The sequence below is a fragment of the Odocoileus virginianus genome, chromosome 10, assembly GCF_023699985.2.
Source record: "Odocoileus virginianus isolate 20LAN1187 ecotype Illinois chromosome 10, Ovbor_1.2, whole genome shotgun sequence".
NCBI classification, from domain to species: domain Eukaryota; kingdom Metazoa; phylum Chordata; class Mammalia; order Artiodactyla; family Cervidae; genus Odocoileus; species Odocoileus virginianus.
Window position 1 is genome coordinate 31,903,084 of NC_069683.1, and position 15,383 is coordinate 31,918,466.

Genomic DNA, 15,383 nt, shown 5'->3' on the forward strand with positions numbered 1-15,383 from the left:
TGGATAGCAGAAGAGAGTTCTAAGATTCACAGTTAAGGAGGTATTTTAAAATAAATGGTGGATAAATAAAAGAATAAAATTGAGACCATCAGAGAGTGAGGTTGATTCATTTTTTTTTTATGTAAAAAGGAAAGAAACAAAAAATCAAAACAGCATCTACAGCATCATATTTACAGACCAGGCAGAGGAAGTAAACACTATGAATGGCTCCAAGGAATAACCAGAGAAATTCAGGAACAACTAAAGAAAACTGGAAATGTGTAGAAAGAAAGCATAAAACAAGTGAACATTCACATTTCCTTCAACAGGAACAATTCCCAGAGGACATGGAGGTTGGAAACCATACCAGTGTGACAGAGTTTATCCTTTTGGGGTTAACAGAAGATCCTACACTTTGTGTCATCTTCTTTGTGATATTTCTAGGCATTTATGTCATCACCTTAATAGGCAATATTAGCATAATCATTTTAATAAGAAGCTGTTCCCACCTTCATACTCCCATGTATTTCTTCCTCAGTCACTTGGCTTTTGTAGACATCGGGTTTTCCACATCCATCACACCTATGATGATTATAGGACTTCTGAAACATAGATTGGCCCTCCCAGTTGCTGGCTGTGAAGCCCAGCTCTGTTCTGGGGTCACATTTGGGACAACTGAGTGCTTTCTGCTGGCTGCCATGGCCTATGACCGCTATGTGGCCATCTGCTTGCCCCTGCTCTATTCCACCCACATGTCCTCCAGAGTCTGTGTCATCTTGGTTGGGTCTTGCTATCTGGGTGGGTGTGTGAACGCTTGGACATTTGCTAGTTGTTTATTGACTCTATCTTTCTGTGGACCAAATCACATAAATGACTTTTTCTGTGATTTCTTCCCTCTGTTGAAACTTTCCTGCTCAGATGTCTCCACTATTGAAATTACCCCTTCCATCTCTTCTTGCTCCATCATTGTGGTCACGGTGTCTGTCATAACTGTCTCTTACATCTGCATCCTCAACACCATCCTGAAGATGCGCTCCACTGAAGGGAGACACAAGGCCTTCTCCACCTGCACCTCTCACCTCACCGCAGTCACTCTCTACTATGGAATGATTACCTTCATTTATGTGATGCCCAAATCCAGTTACTCAATTGATGAGAACAAAGTGCTGTCTCTGTTCTACACAGTGTTGATCCCCATGTTGAACCCCCTCATCCACAGTCTGAGAAACAGAGATGTAAAGAAGTCCCTGAGAAAGCAAGTGTCAGAATATATTCTTAGGATCTAATCTTAACATTTCAGATAACCTATAAATTTTTGTTTACCGGTAGCACACCAATTGTTTAAATTGAAAACACAATACTTCTTTAAAATTTTATTGAAGTATAGTTGATTTATAATGTGTTAATTTCTGATGTGCAGCAGAGACATTCATAGATACATATATATATTCTTTCTCATATTCTTTTCCATATGGTTTATCACAGAATATTGAATATATTTCCCTGGGCTATGCAGTAGTACCTTGTTATTTACTGGTCCTATATATACTAGTTTGCATCTGCTTGCTAATCCTGAACTCCCAATCCTTCCCTCTCCCACTCCCCATCCCCTTGGCAAGCACAGGTTTGTTCTCTATGCCTGTGAGTCTATTTTTGTTTCATAAATACATTCATTTGTGTCATATTTTAGATTCCACATACAATTGATATATTTAGTACATATACTACATCATTATCTATTCATATGTCAATGAACATTTAGGTTGTTGTCTTGGCTATTATAAATAGTGTTGCTATGAATATATGGATGCATTATTTTATTGAATTATAGTTTTGTTTGGCTATATTCCCAGGAGTGGGGTTGCTGCATCATATGGCAACCTCCATACTGAGGAGATTTTCAGAGGAATCTCTATACTGTTTTTCATAATGGCTGTATGGAAAACGTTATCACTTCTAACTCTCAATTTTAAATACTTATAAACCAACTGGGAGACACTTTAAAATCAGTAAAATGATAGTAATTATTACTATTATGTATTGGCACCTGTAGCTACCTTGGATTTTTTTCTTTATCTCTCAAACAAAAATTTGTACTTACAATGTGCCAGGCCCTATTTTAAGCACACTGGGATATTAACTGGTTGACTTCTCATAAAAATCCTATGAAGTAGTACTATTATTTCTATTTTACAAATGAATCATCTGGGGCACAGAGACATCACATAGATTGCTCAAAAGCATGCAGCTAGGAAGTTGTGGGACCACTGTCTGAATCCAGAAAACCTGGCTTCAAAACCACTATTCTTCTCCATTTAATTTTCATAGTAATCCCAAGATGTCAATGTTACAAATTTACCTCAATTTACAGATGAGAATATCAAGTGCTAGAAAGTACCAATAGTTTCTCTGGAGAGATATGAACTCAATTGTTCTAAATCTAACAGCATCAAGTCCTCTGATTTCATGCCCTTGACCTACTCTATGAGCCACAATCAGTCCAAAGACTTCAGCACTGTTTTTGATCTAGAGGATCTGAGCAGGACAAGCAACCTAACCTGTTCCTTTGCTTCAGTCTTCTGAACAAGCTCTACCCCCAAGAAGATCTAGGTTGTGAGGACTACAAAACAAGGAGAAGAATGTGGAGACTGTATTGATCTCTACCTACCTATACAAAATAAGGTCTGGACACCACAATCACATGATATGACTGGAAGTCTATCCCTATTTAAACACATTAAAAGCAAATACTTCCATTTCACACAATGTAGTCTTCCTTATATGTAGGAATTTTAAAGAGTATCTTTAATTCTAAGCATTGCAACTAATATGTGAACAACAATCATAGTTCCATAGTCTAGATTTATAGAGAGATTAGAATCTAATTAAAAGCTAGAAATACTGTTAAAGATTGTACTAATGTATTTCTTGCATAACATAATAATGCACCCTATAAACATCACCAGTGGAAAGGGTGAGAAGAGATTTTTCTGGAATATAGGAACTCTCAACAGAAGCAAATATGAGGCAATTCTTTAAAGCATCTGAAAGCAACATTTAGATCTTAAGTCCTTGCCTCAGCATAATGGAGTGAGAGAAGCGAGGCCTGGAAAACATAATTCAAAAATTAACAAAATGGAAAATATTTATAATATGCTGCTATATATTATCTATATAAAACAGATATTAAAGGCCACAGAGATCATTTAAAACACATGATATTATTAAATAATGGGTAATGGGACCGACTATTCTGTAGTGTTTTTGCCTTCCATACTAACCAACTGGAGAATACTATATAGTTTAAATATCCAGATACCAACTTGCTGCTCTATTCTTTCATTCAGTTGTGACCTAACTGCCTAGAGGTAGTGTCAGACTTCACAGATTTAAGCCTCACTTCCACAACCCTGCCCTCCCTTCAGACACCAACAGCAAGCAATGGGTCTCCAGGGCATCCACACTTCTGTCCAACTTGGCTGCAAAGTCAGGGAGTCCCACAACCCTCTTCCAGGTTTGATCATTTGCTGGGATGGTTTACAAAACTCTTGAACACATTTGCTTACATTTTTCTAGTGTATCATAAAAGATATTATAAAGGAATAATAATGTCTTTATTAATTTAATTAAAACTTAACTACCAGATGGAGAGACACAATGCACTGGGTCTGAAAGGGTCCCCAGGGCAGAAGCTTCCATCCCCAAGAAGTTGGAGTATATAACCCTTCCAGCAAGTGGATCTGTTCACCAACTTAAAAGCTTTCCACCAGATAGTTTAGTATTTCATGGAGGCTATGTAATCAATCTCCAGCCTCTCCATTCTCACTGCAGAAATGGGTATGGATGTAAAGTTCCAAGCTTCATCATGATTTGATATGATGACCAGCCCTTATCCAGAAGCTATACAGAATCCCACCAAGGGGGATTCCAATAAAAGACACCCACCCAGAAGTTCAAAGGGATTTAGCAGCCCTGTGTCAGGAACCAAGGTTAAAGAACAAATATTTGAACAAAACTGATGCTTCTAGTGCCATTGTCATTCAGAAAATTACAGGAGTTTCAAGCCCTGTGTTAGAATCTGGGGGCAGAGACCAAACGTTTAATTCTATAATGTCACAGTTCATCCCATGGTTTGTGGCTATGGACCCTTCACAACAAATGACCATAAAAGAATGAACTTCAATTCAGTTCAGTTGCTCAGTGATGTCCAACTCTTTGTGACCCCAAGGAGTGCAGCACGCCAGGCTTCCCAGTCCATCACCATCTCCCAGAGCCTGTTCAAACTAAAGTGCATCGAGTCAGTGATTCCATCCAACCATCTCATCCTCTGTCGTTCCCTTCTCCTCCTGCCTTCAAACTTTCCCAGCATCAGGGTCTTTTCCAATGAGTCAGTTCTTCGCATCAGGTGACCAAAGTATTGGAGCTTCAGCTTCAGCATGAGTCCTGCCAATGAATATTTAGGACTGATTTCCTTTAGGATTGACTGGCTGAATCTCCTTGCAGTCCAAGGGACTCTCAAGAGTCTTCTCCAACACTACAGCTCAAAAGCATCAATTCTTCAACCTCAGCTTTCTTTATGGTCCAACTTTCACATCCATACATGACTACAGGAAAAATCAGAGCTTTGTCTAGACAGACCTTTGTTGGCAAAGTAATGCCTCTGCTTTTTAATATGCTGACTATGTTGGTCATAGCTTTACTTCCAAGGAGCAAGTGTCTTTTAATTTCATGGCTGCAGTCACCATCTGCAGTGATTTTGGAGCTCAAAAAAATAAAGTCTCTGTTTCCATTCTTTCCCCATCTATCTGCCATGAAGTGATGGGACCAAATGCCAAGATCTGTTTTTTGAATATTGAGTTTTAAGTCAGCTTTTTCACTCTCCTCTTTCACTTTCATCAAGAGGCTCTTTAGTTCCTCTTCACTTTCTGCCATAAGAGTGGTGTTTGTGGAGTGGCCACAGGACTGGAATTTCTCCCGGCAATGTTGATTCCAGCTTGTGCTTCATCCAGCCTGGCATTTCACATGATGTACTCTGCATATAAGTTAAATAAGCATGGTGACAATATACAGTCTTAATGTATTCCTTTCCTAATTTGGACCAGCCCGTTGTTCCATGTCTGATTCTAACTGTTGCTTCTTGACCTGCATACAGATTTCTCAGGAGGCAGGTCAGATGGTCTGGTATTGCCATCTCTTTAAGAATGTTCTACAGTTTGTTGAGATCCACACAGTCAAAGCCTTTGGCATAGTCAATAAAGCAGACGTAGATGTTTCTCTGGAACTCTCTTGTTTTTTTGATGATCCAACAGATGTTGGTGATTTGATCTCCGGTTCCTATGCCTTTTCTAAATCCAGCATGAACATCTGGAAGTTCATGGTTCATGTACTGTTGAAGCCTGGCTTAGAGAATTTTGAGCATTACTTTGCTAGCATGTGAGATAAGTGCAATTGTGCAGTAGCTGGAATATTCTTTGGCATTGCCTTTCTTAGGGATTGGAATGAAAACTGACCTTTTCCAGTCCTGTGGCCACTTCAAAATAGCCAAGGTTGAAAACAAACTGACCATCAACCTAAAGGTAGAGCTAAGAAGAACTTGAAATTGATTCTTAACACAGTCAAAAGAGAAGTAAGTTAAAAGACTTAATGCTATGCACATATTAGAATAGCTTATCTTTTTTAAGTGACAATATCAATCCTGTTAAGGACCCAGAGTAAATAGAACTGAAATGCAAAGCAGGTAGAAATGCGAAATGGTACAGCCATTTTGAAAAAACAAGTTTTGCAGTATCTTAAAAACATACACTAACCATAATACCCAGCAATTACAACCCTAAGATTTTGTCAAAAAGAAATGAAAACACATGTTCACACAAAGATCTATATGGAGATATTTCAGAAGCTTTACTCGTAATTGCCAAAAACCAGAAAATCCTCAAATATGCATCACTGACTAAACAGGTATAGGTGCTACTTTCATGCAGTGAATATGTTTGAGAGGATTATAACACAATCCAGACTATCTATAACCTGTCATTCACAATATTCATGACATCATTCAAAACTGCTAAGAGATTAAAAAAAGAAAAAAAAAGGAAAAGGGGAAATATATGGCCTGTACTCAAGATAAAGGGTTGGAAACCAACCTCAAGGAAGACTGAGAACACAAATATAAGCTTCCATCATCTCAGGAAGCTTATAAAGGAACATTAATAAATAAGAAAAAAGCATATGGAATTCCCTGGAGGTTCAGTGATTAGGACCTGTGCTGCCCGTATAGGGGGCACAGTTTCAATCCCTGGTGGTGGAAGTAAGATCCACAAGCCACACAGCATGGGCAATATATATATATATATATATATATATATATATGTGTGTGTGTGTGTGTGTGTGTGTGAGTAATGAACAAATATAAATCAAAGAAAAAGAAAAATGTTCCTAGAGAAAATAAATTTACAATTTCATTCACTGAAAAACCCATAAGAGTATTAATCAAGGAAAAGCCAAAAATATTAACTATCTAAATAACATGCAAAAAGGGGCATAATTACACATTCTGTATATATTAAGATGGTTAAAAACAGATACTATGAACAGTTCATATCAATAGATTTAGTAAATGATGAGAAGTAAATATTTTCTAGAAAAAGACTGAAAAAGAAAAACATATACGTCTTTCTTCAGCTTGGGAGGACGGACATAGAATAATCTAGCAATAAATTTAGTAGGAAACATTGTTTCTTCAAGTTTTATGCAGCAATTTTAACAATGTCATAATGATCTAATTTTTCAGTAATCAACAATATATCCAAACCTGAAATGCTCTTCCTACCTAATGCAAGAGGCACTCAATCGCTAAATTGCAGCAGTTCAGACAGCATTCAACTTAGTCCCTCCTCTTACTCTCACCACAAAATCAGGAACCTGTTCAGAACTGAACCCCACAGCACTTAATCCCTCCTCGTTATCCTTCATTGAGAATCCAAATCTTTCAAAAGGCATGTGCTTTCTGTCAATTGTCAGGAGACATATGGTAGTTACTTACAGAGTCCTCCCTTTCTACACTGACCCAGTAAACTTAATTTTGTTGGACTACATGTTTATTTCCAGTGACCTTTGGCTGGCTAAGCTTAAACACAGTAATTTCACATGTTTAGATTTAATTTGTGGAACAAAAATGAAAATTAGTGAAATCTAGGATAGGAATATGATAGGCTTCATAAGGAGACTATGGATAAATAAAAGTAATTGAAATCAAGAAAGTAATAGAAATTTGAAGCCAAGTTGTCAGTTGAGATATTCAAATGGCTAGAAGTTGCCTTCACTCATGACAAAGACAGAGATGGAAAAGAAAATGATCATGCAGGTGCTAAAGTCCTCAGGGGATGAGGAATATCACGGAGATCAATGACAGACAGGAGGTCCCATAGCTGGAATGTCATGACTCTCAAAGGAGGCAGTAGTTGGGATTGAGGATAAAATAGAACAATTTGCTAAAGGTCACAGGGCTCCTCCCAAATCTGGTGAGTGTGACCTTATCACAGTTGACACTTCTAGGCACTTGGTTCCATTTGTCACATATTTGAGACACATCAATAACTTCAGGTAACTTTTCCAGATAATTACATGCTATCCCTTTGAAATCTCATGAACAGACTATATGAATTATTAACTCCATTTAACAAATCATAAAATTGAGTCTCAAGGATCAATTTTTACCAAGTGTCCATTGGTCAGTACTTTTAAGGAAAACAGTAAAATGAGGACTATTGAAAAAAAATAAAAACTAAAGTACAAAAGTATAAACTCATATTTAAAAATTACTGAAGCCAGTGTCCTTAAAATTACTTTCTAAAATTTCTATAAAGAATATAAATGGTTCCCCACAACTCCTGTTCTTATTGGGTCCTGGACTGACAGTAAGTAGTTTGCCAACCAGCACCAGCCCAAGGACTATAAATACACTTTGAGTAATAGTGGACTGTGCTCTGTTCTGCTTACTTTCTTCTTACTTACTCATATTACTCCAGGACTTTCCCCACTACCTGATGTTCTCAACTGAAGAAACCTTTTTGCCTACAGAGAGGAAATTAGAGCCCTGATAGCATTGACTCTGGTCCCCATCTCCCACCAAATTTCTATTTCGAACTTGGTTTTTTCTCCAAGTTTCTGAACAAAGCTTCTATCTGGATCCTCAGAGATACACCTTTTGTTAGGAACTGGACCTTCCACTCGTGCCACCTTAATGAGATACCTGGCCTCATGAGTCATTTCTGGAGAACAATCCCAGGAATTTATCTCAAAGCGACAAGCAACAACAGCCCTAGGGGATTCTATTAGAGCCTTCCTCTCTCTCCCAACACACAGAAAAGACACTCATCCTCACAGAATGTATGTAACTATATTCCTTAATGGAGGAGAGCATTCAGTGGTTAACATTGTCAGCTATTCAGTGCACAACTACTATACAAGTACGTGGAAAACATCTGCTTCATAAAGTTCTCTTTGGAATTCAGCATCAGCAATTCTGGTTCTAAAAGGTGAGTGCAGTAATCATGGATTTTATTTAAATAATTTAAATTTTCACTTGTTCTATGAGAAATTAAAAGAAACTCAACAATTTTGTTTTGTGACCCCTGTGGAAACTGTGGCTTCAGCAAGATTTGCACTGCAGGGAATAGAGACACAGACATAGAGAACAGACTCGTGGACACAGCCGAGGGTAGAAGAGGGTGGGACAGATCAAGAGAGTAGCATTGCAACATGTACACTACCATATGTAAAACAGAAAGCTGGTGGAAAGATGTTGCATAGCCCAGGGAGCTCAGCTCCGTTCTCTGTGACAGTCTAGAGGAGTGGAATGCAGTGGGGAGTGGGAGCGATGTTTAGGAGGGAGGGGACATATGTATACTTATCATTGATTCATGCTGTTGTATGGCAGAAACACAACATTGTAAAGCAGCTATCCTCCAATTTTAAAAAATTTTTAAGAGAAAAAAAAATATTTACACTGCAGAATGGTCATTCTGGACACCCAAAGCAGACTTCCCATGAGAACCCAGGGTGCAGTGTGGAGGGTCTTCACAGTCAAAGCCACTGCTAAGCTTGTGTAACTGCAGCTAGAGAAGGAAGAAAGAAAGAAACGACTTGATATTCAGGTTTAAGGCTCTTAGCCCTATCCCCCCTGATCATTATCGAATGTAACCCATTCATTGAGGGAAACTATTGGGAAGAGTCAGAATCCCTGAGCCAGATAGGGAAGCATAAATGGGATGCCACAGAGCTCTAGAAAGACCTATAGGTAGTCAGTGGAGAGGAAGGAAAGGGCAAGAATCAGCTGTTAGATTATGCATATAACCACGAATGACATGGTCCAGAACTAAGAAGGCATCAGATACCATGCTGCCTGACTTCTTTTGGATTTGTGAAAAATCTTCCAACATAGGTTGAAAGAAAATTTATACTTCTCATAAAAATTTTAAATAATTGAGAATCTATCCACTCTTCATTTTTACTTAATGAAAATAGTTACTTAGCTCTTACGTATGGCCAAACACCTTTAAAGATTTTGCAGGTGGATATCATTTCTTTTCATCTCACAACAAAGTTGCTTTATGGGGACAATTATTCCCATTTTACAAAAACAAAAAACTGAGAGAGAGATTTAAGTGTCATGTGGAAGTGACAAAGTTGGACCCTGGAAGGATCTGAGCTTCTCATCTCCAGTCTCCATGACTACCGTCAGCACAGGTTGAAGCTCACACTGTGCGCACAGTGAATGCAGAGTTGGTCTCCTGGAACTCTGCTTGAAGCAGAAGGCAAAGAGCACATGTGCTGAGTGCTTCGCTCAGTCCTCAGAGGAGAGTACATTCACAGGCTGACAGCAGAACCATGAGGGATCTGAAAAGTGTGAGACAAGAGGAATGGAGGCAGAGATTCTATGAATGGTAATTTGGGAAATAAAGGTACTGGAGGTTTTCCAACTGTATTCAAATATTTCCGTGTTTTGATACTGAAAGGAAATGGTTTGTGCCATTAAACTCATAGGAGATCGAGTGATAAAACTAAAAAGAGATTTTTCGTGATAGAGCTTATACCACTGGCAAAAAGTTTGCCTGTCACTATGCTAATTTAAAAGTATTTAATAAAGATCAATCAGAAGACATTCTTTAATGAGCTATAAGTTCTCAATATTCATTATACTCACAGTTCATTCTGTCAAAGAAGTAAGACCCACCATTGGAAATACTAAATACTTTTCTAAAGCAAGAAACTTTAAAGAATTTTGAAGGCATTTGTATTGGTATTTATCATTTTTGCTAAATGTTTCACACTTAAAGAATTGAAATAATATTATTAGCAGAATATTGTCTCTTTGCAAAAATTAGAACCAATAACATTGAATAGAAAATGTTAATATTATATGACTCTAAAGCACAAGCTGAAAGGAAGCATATAAGGAGATATGTTTTGAAAAGAAATTAGAGACAGAATATGAAGCTCCATGAACACCACACTTAGGAGCTGAACATATCTTCTATCCAGCATTTCAGTTATGAAGATTACTCAAGAAATTGGGACACACTGGATTGATAAAACTAAGTGAAAATGCAAATTACAAAATGTAATATATAACATGATTACAAATACGTCAATGTGTGCCTGTATGCATGCTCAGTCGTGTTTGACTCTGCAGCACCATAGACTGCTGCCCGCCATGCTCCTCTGTCAATGAGATTCCCCAGGCAAGAATACTGGAGTGGGTTGCCATTTCCTTCTCCAGGTGATCTTCCTGACTCAGGGATCAAACCTGTGTCTCCCGAATCTCCTGCATTGGCAGGCAGATTCTTTACCAGTGAGCCACCTCAGAAGTCCCAAATATGTCAATACTATTAATAGATGCCTCATAATTAAAATAAATCAATATGGATTTTGATGATTGTTAAAGTTGAATAGTAGGTAAAATTCTCTTTTGTTTTTAACTATATGTGAAAAATTAAAAGAAAATGCAGGTAAAAAGAATTTGTAGATCTTCAGAATTTAACTACAAGAATTGATATTTAGCTGAAATTAATGGAAAGAAATGTGTGCATAAGTGAAATTTTCAAATCTATAGAGTGAATCTCAGATTAACTTATTTCATTTTATAATACTTGAAGAAACATTTTAAAATTATTTCTATGCTTCTCATTCTAATAAGTATAATGTTCTTTTAGTATTTTCACTGAATCTTTGACATGGCCCAAAATATTACATTGGACTGTAGTAATTTCAGAGACTGTTTATTCTCCTAATAATTTATCATTAATTCTACTTTCTCAGGACTGTCTCAAAACAGAAAAACTTTGCCTTTGTCCCAACACAATGATAAAACATGGAGACAGTACTAAGCTCTTTAGTGAAACTACAGCCAAGACTTAAAACAATGAAGATAGTTTAGCATTTGATTTAGTATTTTTATTACTGTAAATCATGTGGATACTCAATGTAGAACACAGAATATACTTTTGAATTATGCCTTAAGTATATAGGAGGGTGTCATATTTTATAATACTTAGCCTTGCTATTAATTTATCCAAAATATGGGATTACAATAGTTCTGATAGTTAAAAGTTGAGAACAGTTATGTGTCCAAAAACAGTGGGTGATTAAATGAAGGGCTGGAAGTGGAAGTGTTAGTCACTCAGTTGAGTCTGACTCTTTATGACCGCACAGACTGTAGCCCACCAGACTCCTCTGTACATGGGATTCTCCAGGCAAAAATACTGGAGTGGGTTGCCATTTGCTTCTCCAGGGGATCTTCCCAACCCAGGGGTTGAACGTGGGTCTCCTGCACTGTAGGCAGATTCTTCATTGTCTGAGCCACCAGGGGCCAGTGACTCATAATTATGAAGCTATCAAACACGATGTGAGGAATTATAAACTTTTTATGGGCTTCCCTGTCTGCTCAGTGGTAAAGAACCCAACAGTCAATGTAAGAGACATGGGTTTCCCAGCCTGGGAAATCCCATGGAGAGAGGAGCCTGTGGGCTACAGTCCATGGCATAGCAAAAGAGTCAAACATGACTTAGCAACTAAACAACAACAACAAACTTTTTATATGAAATGCAAAGAAAAATAATGATAATAAACTTCCATCTGCAATGTTATAATAGTTATATTAAAATATAACAAAGGGGAAAAAATTCCTGGAAATAATTCAGTTCAGTTGCTCAGTCGTGTCCGAGTCTTTGCAACCCCATGGACTGCAGCACACCAGGCCTCCCAATCCATTGCTAACTCCTGGAGTTTACTCAATCTCATGTTCACTGAGTCGGTGATGCCATCCAACCATCTCATCCTCTGTCGTCCCCTTCTCCTCCTGCCTTCAATTTTCCCCAGCATCAGGGTCTTTTCAAATGGGTCAGTTTTTCGAATCAGGTGGCCAAAGTATTGGAGTTTCAGCTTCTGCATCAGTCCTTCCAATGAATATTCAGGACTGATTTCCTTTAGGATGGACTGGTTGGATCTCCTTGCAATCCAAGGGACTCTCAAGAGTCTTCTCCAACACCACAGCTCAAAAGCATCAATTCTTCAGCGCTCAGCTTTCTTTCTAATCCAACTCTCACATCCATAATTACCAAATTTGTAATAGTTAAGTTGTATGATAGTAGCCAGATTTGAGAGGAATTTTTTTTTAATTTACAAGTGTTTTCCCCCAACATAATTATTCAATTTTCATTTAGAAACAACATAAGCAATTATTTTACTTATGCCACACTAACAGACTTTCTATACTCTAATACATATTTAATCTCTTTCTTTTCTACAAGACTTGGTTTCTCTCAACAGGGAACCTAAATCTTATTCATCTCTGGTTCCCCACAGTATAATTATTATATTGTATAAATCATGCATGAATTCATTTAACAAGTTTTTCTTCAGCACATTTTGATCCCAAGAACCCCTCATTTGTGACACAGGGATGAAACACACCATTGTTAAGGAGAATGTACATTAATTGGGGGTAGTGAAATGTAAACACACACACAACAACAACAAAATCCATAACTCTATTATAAACAATGTCAATCTAGACATTTTCAAAGTGTGATATCAACACAAAGGAAAGCTTTCTGATTAATCTTAGAAAGCAGAGGTGGCTTTGGAGATAAATGAATCTCAAGGATGAGTAGCCATGGTATGATGGTGGGAGGTTTGAGGGAATCCAAGTGGGAGAACAAGGATTAAAGGCCAGAGAGGGTAGAGTTCACGAAGGAGATCCTAAAAAGCTCAGGAAGGTTGGATTAGTGCAAGTGTTGGATGGAAGCATCCAGAGAGACAAGCAGAGAGTTATATGCAGCAGATACATCAGAAAGTGTACACTTTCCTGTGCTAGAGAGGTTAGGTTTCCTCCTAAAGCCTGAAAAAATCATGACATTCTTAAAAGAATCCCTTTGGCAAAACTTGCTCTTAATTTCAGGAAGAGATTCCTTTGGCAGATACATTGTGAATTATTATAAGAACACAAGAATGAAGACAAGGAGGTAAACAGATGAATATAAAAGAAAAACGAACAGGATCTCAGCTAAAGTAGGGACACTAGCAGTGGAAGAATAAAAATGAATCAAGTGGGGAGCTAAATTGTAGATTTAGAAATAATCATAAAATCATCTACAGCACCATATTTACAGAATAGGAAGAGGAAATAATCACTATGAGTGGCTCTGAGGAATAACCAAAGAAATCTAGGACCAGCCAGAGAAAACTGGAAATGTGTAGAATGAAAGCATAAAACAAATGAATATTCATATTCCCTTTAACAGGAACAATTCCCAGAGGACATGGAAGTTGGAAACCACACCAGTGTGACAGAGTTCATCCTTTTGGGGTTAACAGAGGATCCTACACTTTCTGTTATCTTCTTTGTGGTATTTCTAGGCGTTTATGTTGTCACCTTAATAGGCAATATCAGCATAATCACTTTAATAAGAAGTTTTTCCCACCTTCACACCCCCATGTACCTCTTCTTCAGTCATTTGGCTTTTGTAGACATTGGGTATTCCACATCAGTCACACCTATAATGCTTATAGGATTCCTCAGACATAGACTGGCCCTCCTTGTTTCTGGCTGTGAAGGCCAGCTCTGTTCTGTGGTCACATTTGGGACAGCTGAGTGCTTCCTGCTGGCTGCCATGGCCTACGACCGCTATGTGGCCATCTGCTTGCCCCTACTCTACTCCACCTACATGTCCCCCAGAGTCTGTGTTCTCTTGATTGGGGTATCCTACCTGGGTGGGTGTGTCAATGCTTGCACATTTGCTAGTTGTTTATTGACTCTGTCTTTCTGTGGACCAAATCAGATAGATCACTTTTTCTGTGATTTCTCCCCTCTGTTGAAACTTTCCTGCTCAGATGTCTCCATCACTGAAATTATCCCTTCCATCTCTTCTGGCTCCATCATTGTGGTCACAGTGTTTGTCATAGCTCTCTCTTACATCTGCATCCTCAACACCATCCTGAAGATGCGCTCCACTGAAGGGAGACACAAGGCCTTCTCCACCTGCACCTCTCACCTCACGGCAGTCACTCTCTACTATGGAACGATTACCTTCATTTATGTGATGCCCAAATCCAGCTACTCAACTGAGCAGAACAGAGTGGTGTCTGTGTTCTACACAGTGGTGATCCCCATGTTGAACCCCCTCATCTACAGTCTGAGGAACAGAGACGTAAAGGAGCCCTGAGAAAGGCAAGTGTCAGAATATATTCTTAGGATCCATTCTTAACATTTCAGGTGACCTAGAAATTTATGTTTAGCAGTATCACACCAATTGCTTAAATTGAAATCATAATACTTTTAAAATTTTTATTGAAGTATAGTTGATTTACAACGTTGTAGTGATTTCTGATGTACAGCAGAGTGACTCATGTATATATTCTTTTCCATATTCTTTTCCCATTATGGTTTATCACAAGATATTATATATATTAATAGTTCCTGCACTATACAGTAGGACCTTATTGTTTATCCTGTCTATATATACTAGTTTCAATCTGCCAATCCCAAACTACCAATCCTTCCCTCCTCTGCTCCCTTTCCCCCTTGGAAACCACAAGTCTGTCTTATGATGTCTGAGAGTCTGTTTCTGCTTCACAGATATATTCATTTGTGTCATATTTTAGATTCCACACATAACTGATATTCAGTTCAGTTCATTCGCTCAGTTGTGTCTGACTCTTTGCAACCCCATGAATGGTAGCAGGCCAGGCCTCCCTGTCTATCACCAACTCCCAGAGTTTACCCAGACTCATGTCCATTGAGTTGGTGATGCCATCCAACCATCTCATCCTCTCTCATCCCCTTCTCCTCCTGCTCTCAATCTTTCCCAACATCAGGGTCTTCTCAAATGAGTCAGCTCGTTGCA

The 15,383-nt window shown here is 38.2% G+C and overlaps 2 protein-coding genes across 2 annotated transcripts; both read left to right on the plus strand.

Moving 5' to 3' along the window:
* Positions 1–326: 326 nt before the first annotated feature.
* Positions 327–1,265, plus strand: LOC110151270 (olfactory receptor 5P1-like). The gene has a single exon (XM_020914601.2). The coding sequence runs from the start codon at positions 327–329 to the stop codon at positions 1,263–1,265; it is 939 nt and encodes a 312-aa protein (XP_020770260.2).
* Positions 1,266–13,799: 12,534 nt separating this feature from the next.
* On the plus strand, positions 13,800–14,702 carry LOC110151272 (olfactory receptor 5P1-like). Its single transcript, XM_020914602.2, has one exon. It carries the CDS (start codon positions 13,800–13,802, stop codon positions 14,700–14,702), a length of 903 nt encoding a protein of 300 aa, XP_020770261.2.
* Positions 14,703–15,383: the final 681 nt, after the last annotated feature.

Excerpts from the sequence above, each read along its gene's own strand:
- LOC110151272 (XM_020914602.2), top strand. The coding sequence starts at position 13,800 with ATGGAAGTTGGAAACCACACCAGTGTGACAGAGTTCATCCTTTTGGGG.
- LOC110151270 (XM_020914601.2), top strand. The coding sequence starts at position 327 with ATGGAGGTTGGAAACCATACCAGTGTGACAGAGTTTATCCTTTTGGGG.